The 20,703-nt window shown below is 39.4% G+C and overlaps 1 protein-coding gene across 2 annotated transcripts in view; it reads right to left on the bottom strand.

Moving 5' to 3' along the window:
• The window catches only part of TppII (Tripeptidyl-peptidase II), a 220,050-nt gene that overhangs the window by 99,211 nt on the left and 100,136 nt on the right, over positions 1-20,703 (bottom strand). For both annotated transcript variants that reach the window (XM_068229478.1, XM_067154735.2), the window contains exons 18-20: positions 18,636-18,786; positions 13,395-13,680; positions 5,384-5,570 (exon numbers count right to left, since the gene is read on the bottom strand). In XM_068229478.1, coding sequence (XP_068085579.1) covers positions 5,384-5,570; positions 13,395-13,680; positions 18,636-18,786 — 624 coding nt within the window. The remainder of the gene's footprint in view (positions 1-5,383; positions 5,571-13,394; positions 13,681-18,635; positions 18,787-20,703) is intronic.

Raw genomic sequence — 20,703 nt, 5'->3', positions numbered from 1 at the left:
ACCATCTTAGCCGGCTCCTTTCTATTCTATCATTCTTTTTTCCATTCCAATTTCTTCCCGGATTTTCTCATTCCTTATTTTGTCTCTTCTACTCTTCTGTACCATACTCCTCAAGAATTTCATTTCGGCTGCCTGTATTCGACTCTCATCCTTCTTTGTCATTGTCCAAGTTTCTGCTGCGTAAGTTGTTATGGGTACGTAATACATCTTGTGCATAGTTTCCTTTGCTTCCATTGGCACATCTTTGTCCCATAACATGTTTCTTACACTATGATAGAAACAACTTCCAGCTTGAATCCTCTTACTAATCTCAGCATCCAGTCGAGCAATCTCCATTAATTCACTCCCTAGGTATTTGAACGTCTCCACTACTTTCAGCTTGTCTGCAAGTCTAATCTGACCTTTCCCTTCTTTCTCCCCTCTAGTCATAACAAGAGTTTTACTCTTTTCTACACTTATTTTCAATCCACATTCTTCAATCTTCCCATTGACCACATTCAACTGTTCTTGAACCATGTTCATTTCTCTTCCTCCATATGCTGCTTTTGCTGTTCTCATGATGTCATCCATTACTATTGTAAACAGGATTGGCGATAGAACACTTCCCTGTCTCAGCCCACTAGTGATTTTGAACTAACTTGTTCTGCCAATTTGTGTTTGCACGTAACAACAACATTCGTTGTACATCGCCATGATCATTTTTATTAATCCCTGTCCGAACTACAAACTATTCCTTTGACCTTCTCAAGTTTCACAAACAAGTTCCTAACCATACTGCAGACTGTCCCAAACTTTTGTCCCGGAGACACTGTCATGCCTTTTCAATGTCAATGAATGTCATCACTCATCGCCATATCATTCCCATACTCCCATTGCTTTTCCATTAATGAAAATGAGCTCTATTGTTGACTTTCCACTTCTGAAACCAAACTGATTTCCCTGTATCTGATTTTCAACCCTCAACCTTATCCTACTTTCCAGTATCCTCTCCATTATATTACCAACATGGGATATCAGAGTAATTGCCCTGTAGTTCTTGACTACTTTCTTATCGCCTTTCTTGAAAATTGGGATGATTATTCCTTTTTCCAATCCTCATTCTCCCAGACATTCCTGAGAACCCGATATGTCCACTGCAGGCCTACAGCTCCAGCTGCCTTTATCATCTCCACTGAAATTTCATCTATTCCAGCAGTTTTTCCATTCTTCATCTTCCCTACTGCCATTTCAATTTTATTCACTGTAATTTCTTGATCCATTTCTTCATCAACTAATTGCCTTTCCTGGTCATCCATTGACTGATCGTCATTAGTTCTCATGTCAGCAACTTCTGAAAACACTCTCTCCACCTATTTCTTATTTCTTCTGGCTTTGTTAATATTATGCTGCCTTCATCCTTCAAAAATCTGGTGTTTACTTGATCTCTCTTTTTGTTTCTTAAGATACCATACAGTAATTTCTTGCTGCCCTGCGTATCATCTCTCAATGTCTGTGTGAGTAAGGCCCAGCTTTTCCTCTTTTCTTCCTCCACTGCTTTCTTGGTCAAATTCTTTGCCTCCACATATTTGCTTCTACTTTCTTCAGTCTTAGATGTTTTCCATGCTTTCCCTGCCATTTTCTTTTCCTTCCCTTTAATCTTTACCCTATCATTCCACCAGCGTGTCTCTTTGTCTTTCACATTTCCTGATGTTCTAACCACATACCTTTTCTGCACATCCAACCAGTGCTTCCTTAAATCTTTTCCATTCCTCTTCAACATTCCCCACCTCTGTCCTGGGTACCAAGGGTATTATTTCCCTTTGAAATTCTTCTTGTATGCTTTTCTCCTTCAACTTCCGTACTTTAATTCTTTTCTCTCTTCCTAATTGGGGTTTTTCAATCTTTCCAACTTTCAATTTTCCTATCACAACTCTATGATCTCCACCAAAGGCTTCTTCAGGCATGGCTGTTACATCTACAAGGTTCTTCCGGTGTTCTTTCTCTATGATTATATAATCAATCATGGTCTTTGTTCGTCTGTCTCCCCAGCCATACCTTGTAATCTTCTGACTGTTCTTCTTCCTAAACCAGGTGTTTCCAACAATCATTTGATTCCTCATGCAAAAATCCACCAAAAACTCGCCTTCTGGATTTACATTTCCATATCCAAAGGGCCCTACAACATCTTCCTTTCCTTGTCTTTCCATTCCAACTTGTGCATTTAGATCTCCCATCAATAGTACTTCCTTATCTTCTATCTGTCTCTTCACTTCCTCTAAGAAGTCCTCTAGATGTTCATCTCTGCAACCTGTTTGTGGGGCGTACAACTGAAATAGATCTTTCATGCCATTTTCAAACTGGAGTCTCATCACCATCATCTTATTGCTGACGCATTTTGTATATTCCACATATTCTTGGATTTCTTTTCTAAGAATGATGGTCACTCCATTTTTTACTTCAGATCCTCCGCTGTAATACAGCCTGTATCCTTCTTTCAGAGGAATCTCTTCCATATCCCTCTTCTTGGTCTCACACAGTCCAAGTAAGGCTATATATTTTTCTTTCATGAAGTCAACCAGTTCTTTTGTCTTTTCCGTCAGTGTCAGGACATTTACTGTCGCAATCTTGATGTTGGTTTGTTTTATTTTGTTATTGCTGATTCGTGATGATGGAAATCCATCCTTTCAGAGCAAACACAGCGGTCTTCCTTAAAATGCCAGTCCGTAGAGAAAACGTTTGCCAGAAGTTCGTGAAATGGTAAGGGATGGTTCCATGCACTCTCACCAATGACAGATTTCTTCTAGATCGTTCTTGTACTCTGGTTGGCTCATAAATTTGCCATTTTTCTGCATCAATGTTAGCAGGTTGGTCACTGTAGCTTTCAAATTGGACATAGTCTATTGAAGCAAGTCAATGCTACTGCTATTTTTCGCCAAGCCATGCACTTCTTCATAGACATGGAAACTTTCCCTTCTCAATGCTTTGGTTATTGCCGACTGGATCTTCCAGATTCTAGCATTCCACAGAATGTCTTCATGCGGGACATGTGCAAGGGTTGCATCGCTTACAGCACCTTTCTGGAATGGACTGAACAGTCTCTTGCCATTTACTTTGTGATTTTGTAGCCAACTTTTTTGTGAGGTAGAGTGCTCCTTTTGCAACTTCCAAAGTCTGAGCAAATCTTCCTAGTGGCAAGGAGTTTGTCTTCTTGTCTAGCAGGTGTTCTTCTTCTCCAATACCAAGGTCTCACAAACACTGCAAACTTTCTTTCCTGAGATCTCGGGTGGATACCCGTGTTAGTAAGCTGGAGTTGGGCTTCTCAAGACCAAGGCCTCAATATAACACTGAGTTAGGAATATCAATGAGCAGCTGGAGACTTCTGATGTGTTTGTCCACATCATTAAGGAATAATTTCAATATTTTTTCCAGTGGTGCATTCAAAAAGAATACACGAGACTGGGTGTTATTGAGGAGTTTAAGAGAGACAATTTCTGAACAGACTATAGCAAAGGGGAAGAAACTAAGATTTGAAATCTGAACTCAGATGGCTATTACAGAAGTTGAATTAAATTTCAGTTCGTCCATAAAGTTTACTCTTCGAGAGAGAATCTGATCTCCATGCTTTAATGATGGAATCGTAGATGCATCATCCATAATTATTGGCTCTCTCTTAAGTTTAACTTTTTTTTTGCTAGGGGCTTTACGTCGCACCGACACAGATAGGCCTTATGGCGACGATGGGATAGGAAAGGCCTAGGAGTTGGAAGGAAGCGGCCGTGACCTTAATTAATGTACAGCCCCAGTATTTGCCTGGTGTGAAAATGGGAAACCACGGAAAAACCATTTTCAGGGCTGCTGACAGTGGGATTCGAATCCACGATCTCCCGGATGCAAGCTCACAGCCGCGCGCCTCTACGCGCACGGCTAACTCGCCCGGTTAAGTTTAACTTTGGAGACGTTAAATGCGACTGACTTGCTCAGATTTATGGCAAGCCCAGTTTCTGCAAATCTTCCAATAGCCATTTTCAACAGTTCCAAAACAGATTCTTTGCTTTTCCCTGTTGTGATAACGTCATCAACGAGGTCCATCACCATTAGATTCTTCTCTTATGGAGCTAAGTTTCTGTGTATTGGAGGTTACGGAGGGCTGGGGAAAGAGGTGATCCTTTCATTACACCTCTTTCCCCTGTGGGCTTTGATTCGTGTTCAATTTTTCTCCTGAAGAGATATGACAGCATAGGCAAGATGAGAAGGGACTTCAAGGTTCTGAAGTGCGCTGGCCAAGTGACTGTGACCAATGTCAAACGCAATTAAAATATTGATAGAAATTATATAAACATCTTTGCTCTGGAGTTTAACATCATTCAGGATTGATGCGAGGATAGCGGTATTAATATGTAAAGACCTGATGGTCTTTATCCTCTATGATCCATACTGAACATTCTCTCGACAATCCTACAGATGACAGAACATATTGTTATAGGCTTCCAGCTGCTGACTGCATTCAGCTTTCCACCTTTATGTATCAGGATAGTACTTGTTATCTTCAGACACAGAGGGGCTTGCTCAGTAATGAGAATTCTCGAAGTGATACTTGTGATGTCTTAAATTGCTTCATTCTTTATTGCTCTGACTCACCCAATTTGTTGTAAGTCAGGCTAAAATTAACAGACAGCAAACTGAATTTTAGAAACTGCCATACTCAAACATGATTTGTGTGCATGATCCTTTTTTCTTTTCTTTTTCAGTCAAAACATAACTATACAGTGATATTTTTATAGTAAATAGTTCCTTTTTTCTTTTTGGTATAACAATTGGCTTGCCCCTTTCGTATAGTCATACATGTATGAAGGTATCTGAAGCTGTAACTGAAATTCAATCCGAATAAACTGTACTAGTGCACGATGTATATTAGTCCGACTCGTTGGCTGAATGGTCAGCGTACTGGCCTTCGGTTCAGAGGGTCCCGGGTTCGATTCCTGGCCGGGTCGGGGATTTTAATCGCTTCTGATTAATTCTTCTGGCTCGGGGACTGGGTGTATATGTCCGTCCCAACACTCTCCTCATCATATTCAGACAACACACTACACTACCAACCACCACAGAAACACGCAATAGTGCTTACATCCCTCCATAGAGGGTTGGCGTCAGGAAGGGCATCCGGCCGTAAAAACAGGGCCAAATCCACATGTGCGACGCAGTTCGCACCCGCGACCCCACAGGTGTGGGAAAAAGCGGCAGGAAAAGAAGTGCACGATGTATATTACAACAGGTTTCTCAATTTCTACAAATATATGGAAGAAAAATATTTTTAACCTGTTTACAGATAATCTCCAGAAAACAATTATTTTTTACATGTGCATAAAATGTAAGTTTTCTACAAGGTAAATTATGCGTAACTCACCTTCATATCACCGACTTCTGTGAACTTTTGCATTTCTCTCCACAGAGCATCGATCTGCTCTACAGCCTCAGGGCCATCGCCTACGCTCTCCTTCAAGGACCCTCCTGATATCATGTACAGCTTGCACATAGCAGCCCCTTTTCTCGCCAACGCTTCCACCACGGCAACTTTCTGGCGTTCCATTGTGCTGGAAACACATCAAAAAATTAACATCACTTCACACTACTATCCTTAACAAGATGAGAAAGCTGCGTGGGATAGAACAATGGCCTCTATTTCGTGGAAACATAAGACATCGATAGGTAGAAACGTGTTCATTCTTCACAAATGTTCTATTTGTAATTTTAGAGGTGTTTTAGGGAAGTTTTAGATGACTCACATTCGTGTTTCTTCAAGTATAATAGGTAATAAATTTCATATTAATCCGTATTGAAGAACAGGTAGTGTAAAACAAAAGCTAAAGGTTTCCACCTATTCAATACTGTTCTTCTTCTTCTTCTTCTTTTATGACCACATAGGATCACTTTAGTCAGTCCGTCGTTCAGGTCTCTTTGAAGGGATTGTTCGGGCTTTGCGGTCCTCCCAGTACTTCTTCAGACGCTCCGATCTTCGTGCCCTTTCCTCAGTTGAAAATGTGCGTGTTGTTGGTTTGTTTTGTGTAAGGGTAAAGCGGAGGTTTGTATTCTTGAGTTTTGTATTCAATTTTATCTTATTTTTGGTGTCTTCTGTTGTAAGGCCTATTTCCTTCAGATCCTCTCTTACTTCTCTGATCCATTTACATCCTGTTGTGGTATTTTTTGAGACGAGATTGTGTTGTACTAGTTGTTTCAGAAGTCTCGAGTCCTGCATCCTCATGATATGTCCAAAGAATCCCAGTCTCCTCTTACGCATAGTATCTGTAATGGGTTCTAGCTCTTTGTACACGACTTTGTTAGGTATTAACCGCCATTGTCCATCTTTCTGATATTTTTTGTTGATACAGGTTCTTCCAATCCTCCTTTCAATTTTCTGAAGTCTGTCAGTCTTTGATTGTTTATTCAGGTAAAAGAGTGTTTCTGCTGCATATGTAGCTTCCGGTTTTATAACTGTGTTGTAGGGTTTTATTTTTGTATTTATTGATAGACATTTCTTTTTGTAGATATCCCATGTTAATTTTTGTGCTTTAGCTAATCTATTTGTTCTTACTTGGATTGAGATTTTTCCATTTAAGTTATGTGTTATTACTTCTCCAAGATATTTAAACTGAGTTACTATTTTGATTTTATTACCATTTATGGTGACTTCTTTTAGCTGTGTTGGTTTTTGGGGCATAATTTCTGTTTTTTCAAATGATATTTTGAGGCCAACTTTATTTGCAATGTTTTGAAGTTCTGATATCTGGGTTTTTGCTTCTTTTATGTCCACTGCTAGTAATGCCAAATCGTCAGCAAAACCCAGGCAATTTGTTTTGATTTTTCGGCCAATCTTTATTTTGGGGGGACATTTTCTAAACCATTCCCTCATTACCATTTCTAGAGCACAGTTAAATAATAGTGGTGAAAGCCCATCTCCCTGCCGTAGTCCAGTTTTAATTTCAAATGTCTCTGATGTTTCACCCCTAAACTTCACTTTTGACTTGGTATTGGTGACCTTTCCATTTCACTACGGACACGACTACTCCGGTGCTACGTTTTCAGCATTCTGTTGTACGGCGTTGAGGCATGGACACTAACTGAGACCATGTGCAAGAGATTGCAAGCATTTGAAATGTGGACGTACCGAAGGATGCTTAAGATACCTTGGACAGCTAAAATGACCAATATAGACGTTTTGCACCGTATGAACAAAGAACCAGAAATTCTCACTACCATCAAGAGAAGGAAACTAGAATACTTTGGTCATATGATGCGGAACTCTAAATACCACCTTCTGCAAGTAATACTCCAAGGGAAAATTAATGGAAAACGTGGTCCGGGGAGAAGTAGGACATCATGGCTCGGCAACTTGAGCCAGTGGTTTGGGGTGACAAAGCTTACTCTGTTCAGAACAGCTATGAACAAACAACAGATCATGCTACTGATCGCCAACGTTCTGCGAGGACATGGCACATGAAGAAGAAGAAGAAGTAGTCCAAGGTGTCTTAAAATTTTAAACAGAGATTCTCTATGGATGCAATCATAAGCTTTCTTGAAATCTACAAATGTTATCACCATATCTCTGTTTCTTCTCCTGTTATAGTCCATTATCAACTTAAGACTCATGATCTGATCAGGACAGCTCCTCCAGGGTCTGAAACCTCCTTGATATTCTCCTAGTTCTTTCTCAAGTTGTAAACTTATCCTATTAAGGATGATTATTGAAAATATTTTGTATGTTATGTCTAGGAGCGAGATTCCCCTGTAGTTATTAGGGTCAGTTTTGTCCCCTTTTTTGTGCAGAGGATGGATGAGGGCTGTTGTCCAGTGTTCTGGTAGTTCTTCTTTAATCCAGATAGAGACAAGTTGTTGATGGAGGGCAACTTTTGCTGAGGTTCCTGCATATTTCCAGATTTCCGCAAAGGTCTGATCTTCTCCTGGCGCTTTGTAGTTTTTTAATTTATTCAGAGCTTGGTAGACTTCCTTTATTGTGGGGGGATTGATGTTTTCTGGTGATGTTTTTATCGGGGTGTTGGTGTCCAAATGAAGGAGTTCTGTAGGTTCCTCACAATTTAAAAGCTTGTTGAAATGTTTAGCCAGAATTTCTGCATTGTCTTTATTGTTATGGGCCAGCTTACCATCTTCATCTTTCATCAGTAGGGTCGGGGATTCATATTTTTGGAGCTGCTTTCTGAAGGTTTTGTAGTAGTCCCTTGATTTAGTTTTATTGAACTGTTTTTCAATTAACTGCAGGGTGTCCTTATGATGTTGTCTTTTTATTCTTCTTAAGACTTGGGTAGTTTCCTTTCTCTGTTTTACTAGATTTTGATAGGATATTTCTGTTTTTTGGGACTGATGTAATAGCCATGCCTGATGTCTTTTCTCCACTGTTTCATCACATTCACTGTTCCACCATTGGTGTTTTTTACGTGGTTTAATTGGAGCTAGGTCTTCTGCAATTTGTTTAAGGTTGTGTACTAAGTCTTCAAGTTTTTCTGTGATTTTTATTTTTTCAGTTGCTTTCTGGTAATTTTTGTTGTTGATTAGCTGGGTAGGATCTATTTTTCTTTTAGTTTTAAGGGCTTGCTTTTGTTGTCTCCTCTGGGGAGTGAGTTTAATTTTAATTTTAACTACATAGTGATCTGAACCTGTGTCTATTCCTCGGAGGACTTTGACGTTATAGATCTCTTTGTGGTGGTATTTGTCCATGCAGACGTGGTCCAGTTGCCATTCTCCTTTAGTGTAGTCAGGGTGTTTCTATGTTTTGAGTTTTTGAGGTTTCCTCTTAAAACATGTAGATTTTGAGATTAAATTATGGTTTCTACACAGGTCAACTAGTCTCCCTCCATTTTTATTTGTTTTCTTGTGTGCTGGCCATTTTCCGATGATGTCACGGTATTTTCTTTCTCTGCCTAGTTGAGCGTTGAAGTCGCCTATTAATAATTTTATATGGTGTTTGGGGATGTTATCTATGGTCTGGTCCAATAGGTCCCAAAATTCTCCTGGTCTTTTGAGGAGTTGTTTTTATCATTAGTGGGAGCATGGGCATTGATTATAGTATAGATTTTAATAGATGCCTTTAAGGTGAGCGTTGAGAGTCGTGGAGACTGTGATCTGAATTCTTGAACTGAGTTTATTATTTTAAGGCTGACCAAAAATCCTGTTCCAAATTGTGGGACATTCTTCATCACACTCTTCCCGGGTATACCTTTATAAAGTCTGTACCCTTGAGATTCCAAGGCATCCTGGTCAGTGTTTCTAATTTCCTGTAATCCCATGATAAGAATTTTGTGTTGGTCCATTATAATACCAATATAAATGGTCCGTTATTGGACATTATAAATTTTCCAGCTAACTCATTCTTGGTTGCCAGCGTTTCGCCCTCGTGTGCTAGGGTGGGCTCATCAGTTGGTACCTAGCACACCTACCAATACGCTGGCTAGTGCATACCGTGGAGGCCACTGCGTAGGCTAACTGGAGCCACCGGCAGTGCCAATGCACTAAGAGACTTTGTCTCATTATCAAAAATTGATGCCTGCTTGGCCATCAGATGATATTGATGTTGAAATATATGAGTTAGCTGGAAAATTTATAATGTCCAATAACAGACCATTTATATTGGTATTATCAATTTACTCATTCAGGACAAATATTTCAGATTCCCAATGGGAATCAACATCTATATCAATTGGTCCATTATGTCGGTGATCACTTTTAGTTTACCGGTTTGCATGAGTGAGTTTATGTTGTGTGTAGAGAAGTATGTTATCTGCTTTGGTTTGATTCTTGATTTTGTCTCATTCGTGTATGTAATACTGGGGTATCTCCGTGCCTCCGACTTCACGGTATCTTTCAGGTAATACTGTAATACTAGTAATACTGTTCAATGTAACCTTAAAAAAAAAAAAAGTTAGATATGTGTGTTGAAACTAGTTTTGGTCTTACCAGAGACCATCATCAGCCAAAATCAAAGTTAAGGCAAGACATGAATATGACACGAACGTTTTTCAAATCCTGAATTTCACGCTTACTTCATATATTTTATCTATATTCATGTCTTGCCTTAACTTTGATTTTGGCTGATGATGGTCTCTGGTAAGACCAAAACTAGTTTCAACACACATATCTAACTTTTTTAAGGTTACAACAAACAGAATTGAATAGGTGGAAACCTTTAGCTTTCGTTTTACACTACACTTTCTTCAAGTAATAATTACTCCTATGTAGGGCAAGCCATAGATTTGGTTATGTTTAGCTTGGTCATCATTGATATTAAATGTTAATTAAGTAAGTCTTATATTTCTTTTTCACAAGTGAATTGCTTGATTAATAAATTTCATGATGTTCCGTATTGATATCTATAGTATGTCATAGAAAGAAAGAGATCCACCTTATCAATACTAAATGTAATGTTGTTATTTAAAACAGGACCGGTTTCGACTTATTACAAGTCATCTTCAGCTGTCATTTACATACACATTAGAATACATAATCAAACAGTTGTATCTTACAAATAAACATGTCGTGTTTGATAGACATTAGGTAATATGTCTAGAAGTGAAATTCTGCTTCTTACATCTAGGTTTAAAGGATCAAGAATATTAAAAAGATATCTATCTTTAACACATTAAAAAATTAAAAAATTACAACACATGATAAAATTTGTTGTTTACACCTGACCTTGAATATAGCATTATCGTTCAAGTTTTACTAATAATAGTTCTTTAAAAGGACTTTTTTATTGCATTGTTTTTAGTCGACTAAATATGCTTAAATGTAGCCGCATGTGCTTATACAGATACTTCTTATTAGGCTTAGACTTTGTCAAATGAGTAATGTGAATTCAAAGATAAAATTACAATAACAAAGTGAAGTGCGTTTGAATTAATAGTGATCTAGGTAATTGTAACCTCTGTTGAATAACTCCTGCAATTATATACTATTTGAAATACATTTCATGCAAAGAAGACATTAGCACACTTCAATATATAAAAGTTGAAAGGTATAAAACAATCATATACGTTTTGTGAAATTCATATGAAGTAATGTTCTTTCCTCATGCGTATGTGTCAATTTCAAATGGAGTAATGTACTTTATATAAACTTTGTCAAATTAAGTAATGTGAGAATGAATTTTGAGATTGCGTTGAGAAATGAAATGCCAGGTAATTAAAACCTGTATTGAATGACCTCTTCAAATATATACTGTGTAAAATACATTAAATTCAACATAAAACAATGGTACATTTCAATATAAGTTAAAAGGTAAGAGGCAGTCCTGCAAGTTTGTAAAACTTCATATGAAGTACTGTTCTTCACGTGTACATGCCAAGTTCAAATGGGGCACTATTGGCCACTATTTGCTTAAAGTCCAATCACTATGAATTTAGATTGTCTTGTTGAATATACAGATTGAAGATGAATGTGCTGCTGGGGTTATGAAAGCTGTTGTTGTAGGTGGTTCTTTTTCGGTCTATGATACTTGCTAACTATTGTCGTGAGATGATTGGGAATTGGGATTCTCACATTACTTAATTTGACAAAGTTTATATAAAGTACATTACTCCATTTGAAATTGACACATACGCATGAGGAAAGAACATTACTTCATATGAATTTCACAAAATGTATATGATTGTTTTATACCTTTCAACTTTTATATATTGAAGTGTGCTAATGTCTTCTTTGCATGAAATGTATTTCAAATAGTATATAATTGCAGGAGTTATTCAACAGAGGTTACAATTACCTAGATCACTATTAATTCAAACGCACTTCACTTTGTTATTGTAATTTTATCTTTGAATTCACATTACTCATTTGACAAAGTCTAAGCCTAATAAGAAGTATCTGTATAAGCACATGCGGCTACATTTAAGCATATTTAGTCGACTAAAAACAATGCAATAAAAAAGTCCTTTTAAAGAACTATTATTAGTAAAACTTGAACGATAATGCTATATTCAAGGTCAGGTGTAAACAACAAATTTTATCATGTGTTGTAATTTTTTAATTTTTTAATGTGTTAAAGATAGATATCTTTTTAATATTCTTGATCCTTTAAACCTAGATGTAAGAAGCAGAATTTCACTTCTAGACATATTACCTAATGTCTATCAAACACGACATGTTTATTTGTAAGATACAACTGTTTGATTATGTATTCTAATGTGTATGTAAATGACAGCTGAAGATGACTTGTAATAAGTCGAAACCGGTCCTGTTTTAAATAACAACATTACATTTAGTATTGATAAGGTGGATCTCTTTCTTTCTATGACAAGTGAATTGCGATGTGTGTTATCGAGATGTATATGTGCCGACTTAGTGTAAAATCCTATAAACCGGACCAGCACGTTAATTTCATCCGAAGTAGTTATCAGTATTATTATTATTATTTTAGGAATATTCTCTTAGGTTAGTGTTGAGGAGACTTGTTGAATTCATACTTCTTTGATCGGTAATGCAGTTCTCATTATTGTTCTTTTTATGGTTTTCTTTGCAGAAGTGATATTCTTATGGTCAGTGTAGTTGACTGATTGATTAAATCTTCTCCTCATGACTAGTAATAGTGTTAAAGGAATTGGATCCATTCGGTCATTTCAAAGAGTAATGGCTGTTATGGACTTAGGGGTTTATTTTATTTGTTCTCAAATGAACAATGTGCAACTAAAGTGAATTAAAACTTGAATGATTATAAACGATTACATTAAATGGCATATGGCTTTTAGTGCCGGGATGTGTCCGAGAACTTCGGCTCGCCAGGTGCCGGTCTTTTGATCTGACGCCCGTAGCTGACCTGCGCGTCGCGATGAGGATGAAATGATGACTACACATACACCCAGCCCCTGTGCCAATGAAATTAACCAATGATGGTTAAAATTCCCGAACCCGGGACCCCTGTAACCAAAGGCCAGCACGCTAACCATTTAGCCACGGAGCCGAACATAAAAAATGATTACAGTTCGAGACTAGATATTTGAATCCTTAAATATGTGTATAGTTTTGAAGTGACTAAATTCAATTAAAGCCTGAATGATCATAAATGATTACAGTTGAAGACTGGATATTTTAATCCTTAAATATGTGTAAAAATTTGAGACCAACATAAACAATATTACATGGTTTAAACTCAGTTCCAATTTTAAAGTGACAGTACTAATATTTAACTAGTAATTTAAATCATGAGACATTTACGATGAAACACTGATTTTTTAATTTCAATGAAAAATTTGATGATGATTATTTCCATTATCATTCTATTACCCTTTTATCTTGACAAGATAGTCTATTCTAAGTAAATAGTCATTTTAAATGTGATTTCTTATTTTCATTTAACATACTCTGTACAGCCATGTCCCAGTGTCTCATTACAAGGTACTATTCATAGTAATTACCTTTTAATTTTGGCAGCATCAGGCCGGTTGTCGCTCTTGATGCCAAAATACGCAAGGAGCTGCGTCTGGTCGATAGCCTCCAGAATGGTGTTGGCCACAGCTATGACCTTCTTAGCGGACTGAGCAGCGTTGGGGTCAGGCTCCCCGCCACGTTCCAGCCGTGGCAGCTGACGACGTGCCTCGGTTGTAGGATCCAGACACTGCAGCATGGCGGTGTGAATAGGTAGATGGTCTCGGTGTTGAGCCTTCAGTTCATCGTACAAGGTAGTCGCCTGCTCAACCGATTCTGTCAAAAGAAACATGTTGGTTTTTTTTTTTTTCTTCACAGCTAACTGAATACTTAAAAAGATTATTTACATTTCTATTATCTCCTGGCCTGCAAAGTTTACTCAGGTGAAATTTCAAATGGGTTTTGTCACAATATGTAAGTAGGGTAGCTTCCTGCTTCACAGAATTTACCAAGCTCAGAATATTTTAAGTAAGCCTGGGACCTATGAGAGTAACAGAGTCCCATTTTCATTTGATAGGTGAGGGACTCCTTGGAAACAACTCGCCAAACAAGATGGAATTTGAAGTGGCTTATGGAAGGAAAAAAGTAGAACTTGCTGAGTCAGCAAAGAGGATGCTTCTGCATGTGGAGGAGTTAAAGATATTCAGGTAAGGGGAGATAACTAGGAAGAGATAGGAGACTATACAGTGTTCTTAACAGGTGTTAAGAAAGGGAAAGGCAAAGTGAGGGGCAGGACTGTTCATAAAAAAGACTACTGTACGCAACATAGTATCTGTTAGGCACGTAAATGAGTGAATGATGTGGGTAGATTTGGCAGTTGTAGGAATTAGGACAAGAATATTTTCAGTGTGAGAGTGCAGATGAGGATGAGTTTGACAAGTTTTATGAAGCACTAAGTTACATTGTAGTCAGGGTCAACAGCAAGGATAGCATAGTGCTAATGGGCAATTTCATTGTAAGGGTTGGAAACAGAAGGTGATTGGTAAAGGCAGGGAACATACGCAAGCTAACAGGAATGGGGAACGTTTACTAGACCTTTATGTTAGTATGGGATTAGCATTCTTCAAGCATAAGGCTGGGAGGGTAGGAGTCCCAGTGACATCCTGCTGCGATAATGGAGTAGACAGAGCAACCAGCAGCTCTACAGCAGTAAATAACTTGACCCTCTAGTGGATGAGCCCCGGAGTGGGGGAAATGCCACCCAAAAGCGGTATCTGTTCTCTAGGTAGAGGACATTACTGTATAACTGTATGGATCCTCTATCTTTGTACAGATGTATCATTTTCTGCTCCACTAGTATTGACGAGAAAGTGGATCTCCACCTGCACAACTGCTTGTCCACTTAAATATATTCACATGCGGATGATTCCTGGTGGCAATGAAGCTTTGGTGGGAGGGGTTGGGCTTCGGTCTGCACACAGGCAGTCAGATGAGAGTCTGACAGCACATCCGGTGATGATTGCTCTGCTTTCCCCACTTTGGAGGGGGAGGACTTAGAAAAGGTGGCCCAAACATAGGTTGCCTTATTCAAAACCTGGTGACAAACCGTAGTCATCGGGTGCAGACTTTCACGTGGTCGAAAAAAGCTAAAAGAAACCGAGAAAACCTTATCTGTAGCAACCCGGAATGTCAGAACCTTACAAGACAGAGAGAAAAACTTGTGTCCTACAAGAAAAGCCGCGGTCATTCGAAAGAAACGACGACATTGCTACGATTAGAGAGACAATTTGGGTGGTTACACATTTTATAAGATGGGAAAGCCAGCTTTCAGTGATGTTGGCTTCGCTATCAGAGCCCAATCACTCTTGCAAATGGAATTACAGACGAATGCTCCCGCACTCACCTCAGCAGATGACGATAAACCGCGTGAAGTTCTCCAGAGCTTGGAGATTTCAATCCATGTTAGGGTGGAGTATGAAGCCTGGAATGTTATGGGAAAATGCAATGCTAATGGGCATGCAGTACAAACACCTACTTCCGACTGTCTGGCATCTTCACTGATAGAAGAGACCTTCAGGACGTGTTAATTACCACACAGAGGTGCATTGCCTCTCGAGATCCAAGATGAGGTTAGCATTCAAGCCCCTGCATAGATCAGAGCACAAAATTCCACGCAGACTGGCCATGGATAAATTAATTCACTGCAATAATAAGAGAAAGAGGCTCAATGCTGAGTTTGAGTCTGCACAACTCTACACCGAAAGCGCATCAACTTCATGAAGTCGCTCATGAAGTTACCATGGAAGAACCAGGATTGATTTGCTGATTCTGATGCTAATGCTGAACCAGAGAGACTTTTGGGGTTCAGACCTACTATCTCCTGAATTTCAAGCTGACTTGTTGATGTTTGCGCTGGCATCCAAGTTACGTGATTTAATCAACGACTCTATAGCTACCTTAAGTGCATTTGACACTTGAAGAAGTGACACTTTGATAAGAAAGGAAAATGGCACTGTGTAGTTATGGTCTTCCTCGGCTCACCTTTTGATGGCATCACGACTGCCTTCATCACAAACTTTTTTTTTTTTTTTTTTTTTTTTTGCTAGTTGCTTTATGTCGCACCGACACAGATAGGTCTTATGGCGACGATGGGACAGGGAAGGGCTAGGCGTGGGAAGGAAGCGGCTGTGGCTTTAATTAAGGTACAGCCCCAGCATATGCTTGGTGTGAAAATGGAAAACCACGGAAAACCATTTTCAGGGCTGCCAACAGTGGGGTTCGAACCTACTACCTCCCGAATACTGGATACTGGCCGCACTTAAGTGACTGCTGCTATCGAGCTCGGTCGTCACAAACTTAAATTTGAACTATTACATTATTAAACTCCCTATCATACTGTATAAAACTATAAACAAAAAACCATCAAAATATCCCCTGCCATACACATGAAAAAGACTAGATTTCCCTGTGTTAAAATTAGCCCACCGATGAGTAAATAAGACTAAATTTAGGAGGAAACCCACCATGTTGGCAACACTGTAATAACAAAATAACTAAAAATTGCACACCAAATGAATATCTCACGCCTGATGGAACCAAAATGCCTAGAACAAGAAGTTCAAGAACATTACATTTATTTAAAAATTCTTATTAAGAATCTACGTATAAATTGTCCACCTCATCAGTCATCTTCAGTTTGGTGCATGTACGTACACGAGAATAAAGCCAATAGGAAAGAAAAAATAACAGTATACAATAAAAAGTCATTTATGATTTAAATATTTGTCATTCTTCAGTCTTGCTGCAATTAAAATTAGTGCTGATTTGACTAGAAATAAGTCCAGAGTTGAATTGGTTGGCTGGATGAGTATCGCTGAATTCAGGTGGACTGTTTTCAAAGGAAATGCAAAATATACTCAATCATCAAGTGTCGGAACAGAGTCTAATTTGAGCTCGGTATTTCTTCTATGGATCACGTGCCAACTTGAACAACTCGGGTACGGGACTGGAGGAGTGAGAGAAATTGCAACTTCAATGTGCTCTCAAACAGCCGCAATGTACTCTCACGTCTGTCCTTGAACTCGTTACACCTGGGTCCAGGAGAGGGTTCTGTCCCCGGGGACGAATTTCAGCAGCTTTCACATTTTCTCGGACAAGAAACTTGACGATGGTGCGTTGTGCAATAGATGGTTGTACCTCTCTGTCACTCATCGTGAGAGTGACTGAATACAGCACGGACGAGACATCCCGAGCTACGATGCGTGCTCTAACAGCCTCGAACCACATGCACACCAAACAGGTACCAAAATCAAAAAGGCTTTTGACTTACCTACTGTATGTACATGTTTACATCCTGTTGAAAGCGATTTGACCATTTTTCCTCGCCTTGCTGGGCCTAACGCAAGGCGAGTGTTAACTCCGTTAAGTCCTCTATCCCATCTGCAAGGCAGCAGTGTTGTGACAAATGTGTGTGTAATTTCCTACACACAGGTTTCATCAAACTTGCTAAGGGAAAACTCTGTTCGCCCACAGCTGTTGGTTCTCTGGTCTGGTACTGACCGCCAGATCCTTGGCCAGACAGTCGCAGGTCACATACGGTAGCAGGATGATCCTGACCTGACCAGTGGACCTGTAACTTCCTGGCTGAAAACCATATAAAGGCACAGGAAAAACTGGATCTCACTGAAGAAGACGTAATACAAAGAAATAAATGGTGTCTCAAGATTAACGACGCTGATCCCGTATGACAGAAAAAGGCAAGGGAGAAGAACGGATTTCTAATGTAGGTAAAGGTTTACAAATACAAACAGGGATAACATTTTACTGAACAGACTATTTACCTATATATTAAAATTCCACAGCATTTTGTACTTCTTTGCATGATTTGCTATGTGCACTTCCAGCGTCAGAGTGAAACGCTGCGAGATCTTAGAGATAAGAGGCAAAGTTTGTTTACTGCTTACAGTAAGGTAATCCCTAGCCCATGTTACTCCTATGTCGTTGGTAAAAGTTTCATCAAATCCTATCCAGTACCTGTTGAGATTAGCCTGGACAACAGTATAAACTAGACTAGCTGTTCTCAAGACTCCTTGGCTCAACTGGGATTTTAGCCGTGGACAGGGCAAAAAGCAACCTACCAAACCAGGGTCTCATGGGGAGATTCATATACAGCGAAACTTCATTAGTGCGTTCCTCATTAACAAGTTTTCCCGCTTAGCGCATTGTAAATTCCAAGTCCCGATTCTCTTCGTACCTCACTGCGTCACAAATTTTTGCTATTACTGCTTAGTACGGTCACATTTTTCGTAGCCCTGGAAATGTTACTTATCATCCCTTGTGAAAGGAACGTGATTTCCAACTCGGGTAAGAGTCCTCACCGCAGTTGCATAACGGGAAAAGACCTTGAATTCCTGAACTTTCCAAGATAAATTGGAACTTCAGAAATTAGAAATGTATTTTGAGTGGTGTGATAGCCTAGTTACGGATTCGGAAAAAAGTCATGAAATTCCTTACTAATGAAGAAGAGATTAAAATCTATCAGAAAATGGACTGGCACCCACATCTTTAAGTGCGCAGAGGTAGCGTGAATCTTGAAACTCGCACCTTCGAGTTTCGACTTGATCATTCGAGTCAGTTAAATCAAAGTTTTGTTGATTCAAAATGGCACACGGTCGAGGTAGAGTGTATCCTCCAATTCATCGCCTAAGAGTGCGACCAGAAAATAATGTTCAATAACCCACTGGTCCAAAATAAAAGTCTTAAGACTGTGATCTACTGTTCTCACAACACACCTATTTTACTGAGCCACGACGTCTTGAGGTCACGTACAGCCTCCGTGTATTCTTCCCACTTGGTCTTCTCTTTCTCCTTGGGATCCGTGACTTTTGGCGCAGCAGCCTTCTTGGGAGGATCCTGTAGCACGTACTTGAACGGGTATGAGTCCTGAAAACATTATCAATAAGGATTAAGAAGAGCCATCCACCACATACATTTCACTGTCCAGAATAACCCATTAACTCAAAGATACAGGAGCAAGAAAAGAATAGACATGATAAACACACCAAATTTATTCGCGTAGAGGACACTTTTTTCTGCCCAATTTTTATAACAAAAATCTAGGGTAAGTCCTTCATCCCAGGAAAAATCTTTAACAAAAAATGAGATGGCTCGGTGGCCATGATGTTATGGCATCAAGTCTACACGGTCTGATACAGTGGTTAGTCGGTTCGAGTCCCATTGGTTAAAAAAGTTTTCACCATCAGAATGTTGGCCGACAGGGTAGCAGAACTGGCGGTATTAAATTTCTAATCACTAGATAGCGTGCCAAAAGTCTGGATTCAATTCCAAATCTCTCCACAGTGTTCGTATAGAGTGAGGGCATATTATGTGCCTGTTGATAATGATTTGTCCGTCAGATGGAGATGTTAAGTCTTGAGTAGACCCCTTCGTGCTATTCGACAGGAGTAGGCTATGTGCCGGCACCGGATTTCACCCTCTCCCTTCCTACTATTGTATACCACGTCGTTCATTTAATCTCGTTAACTTCTCCGATGAGGTTGAAATCAAGAAGGATATCCGGTTCTAAAACTTTCTACGAAGATTCATCTCGCTTCATACATGCCCCTGTTGAAAAACGGAACAAGATTTGGACATACATTAGATGTATTGAAACATGAATGACATTTAAAAAGCTGAAATGGACACAACATATCAAAAGGTAAAGCAAGTTACCTCAGTAACAAAACATTTGAAATGTATATGCACTTCACGTCCACCAGTCCCACTGCCCACAATCCTGGTGCCAACATGTACGTGGCTAGAAGGCCGTGCATCTACAAACCCAGTAAGTGTTGCAGAAAACATGAACCAATCAACTGCAGAGAGCTCAGAGAGTGGCTACACGTGCGAAAGAGGTCCCCTTCGTGCCTCAGTGCAACTGCAGGCCTCTGGGTGTACTTTATCCAGAATTTTCATTTCTTGGATCTTTTTTCCTCTCCCTGAAAATGTGACATACCTTCAATCTTGGAGCATGCTCACCCATGCAGTTGATGCACATAGGTGCCAGTGTGCACTCACCACTGGCATGCTCAAATTTTCCGCGCATCCCGGGGTCGACAAAACTTGACACCTCATTGGAGCTTCAAATGGAACATGGGAGTCGAAAGTCAAGAAGAAAATTCTAAAACACCTCTTTAAGCTCCTCACACCAAAAATGCACAATACGCAAGGTGTTTGATTAGTTCATCATCAGAAATATTAACCTCCTCATTCCCTAACATTTTAGCTTCAAATAGCTAGCTGTAGATGTCTATCAGTTTGGATCCATCAGAAGTTTATGCATTTTGTCAACTTCAACAATGTATTTTTTCCACAGAATTACTTATAAGGAAAGCCAGCAAGAAACTCTGGCCATCAATGCAGAAAACAGCCAGGAATTGAGGCAGCAATTCATGAATTACACTATTCAGAACAACAGGTGTTAACGTTTTTCCTTTCTTATCTTTCGAAGAAGCTGATTTAATGGGTGCCATCCTGAGGGGGTCAGTTTTTGGTCCCACAAGTAGCTGACCTTCAGCAGAGCCCCGTGAGCTGAGGTGAGGCTAGATGTGATTGAGAGCGCCTGGCAGAGAGGTACACATTAAGAGAAAATAAATTCAGTGCACATTAAGAGAAAATAAATTTGATAAAACGATGAGTGAGAAACATAACCGACGCCAATAACTTGCACGGTTTAGGAAAGAAGAGGAAGAAAAAGAGCAGGGAAACCTGTCGGGCAAATCTCGGGCTCCTTGATAGTCTGGCTCTAGTCTGCATGGGTGACACAGAGACATCACAGCCCTCAAACCACCACTTCACCAA

The sequence above is a fragment of the Anabrus simplex genome, chromosome 10, assembly GCF_040414725.1.
Source record: "Anabrus simplex isolate iqAnaSimp1 chromosome 10, ASM4041472v1, whole genome shotgun sequence".
Taxonomy (NCBI): domain Eukaryota; kingdom Metazoa; phylum Arthropoda; class Insecta; order Orthoptera; family Tettigoniidae; genus Anabrus; species Anabrus simplex.
This window is presented reverse-complemented; position numbering and strand designations above follow the sequence as displayed.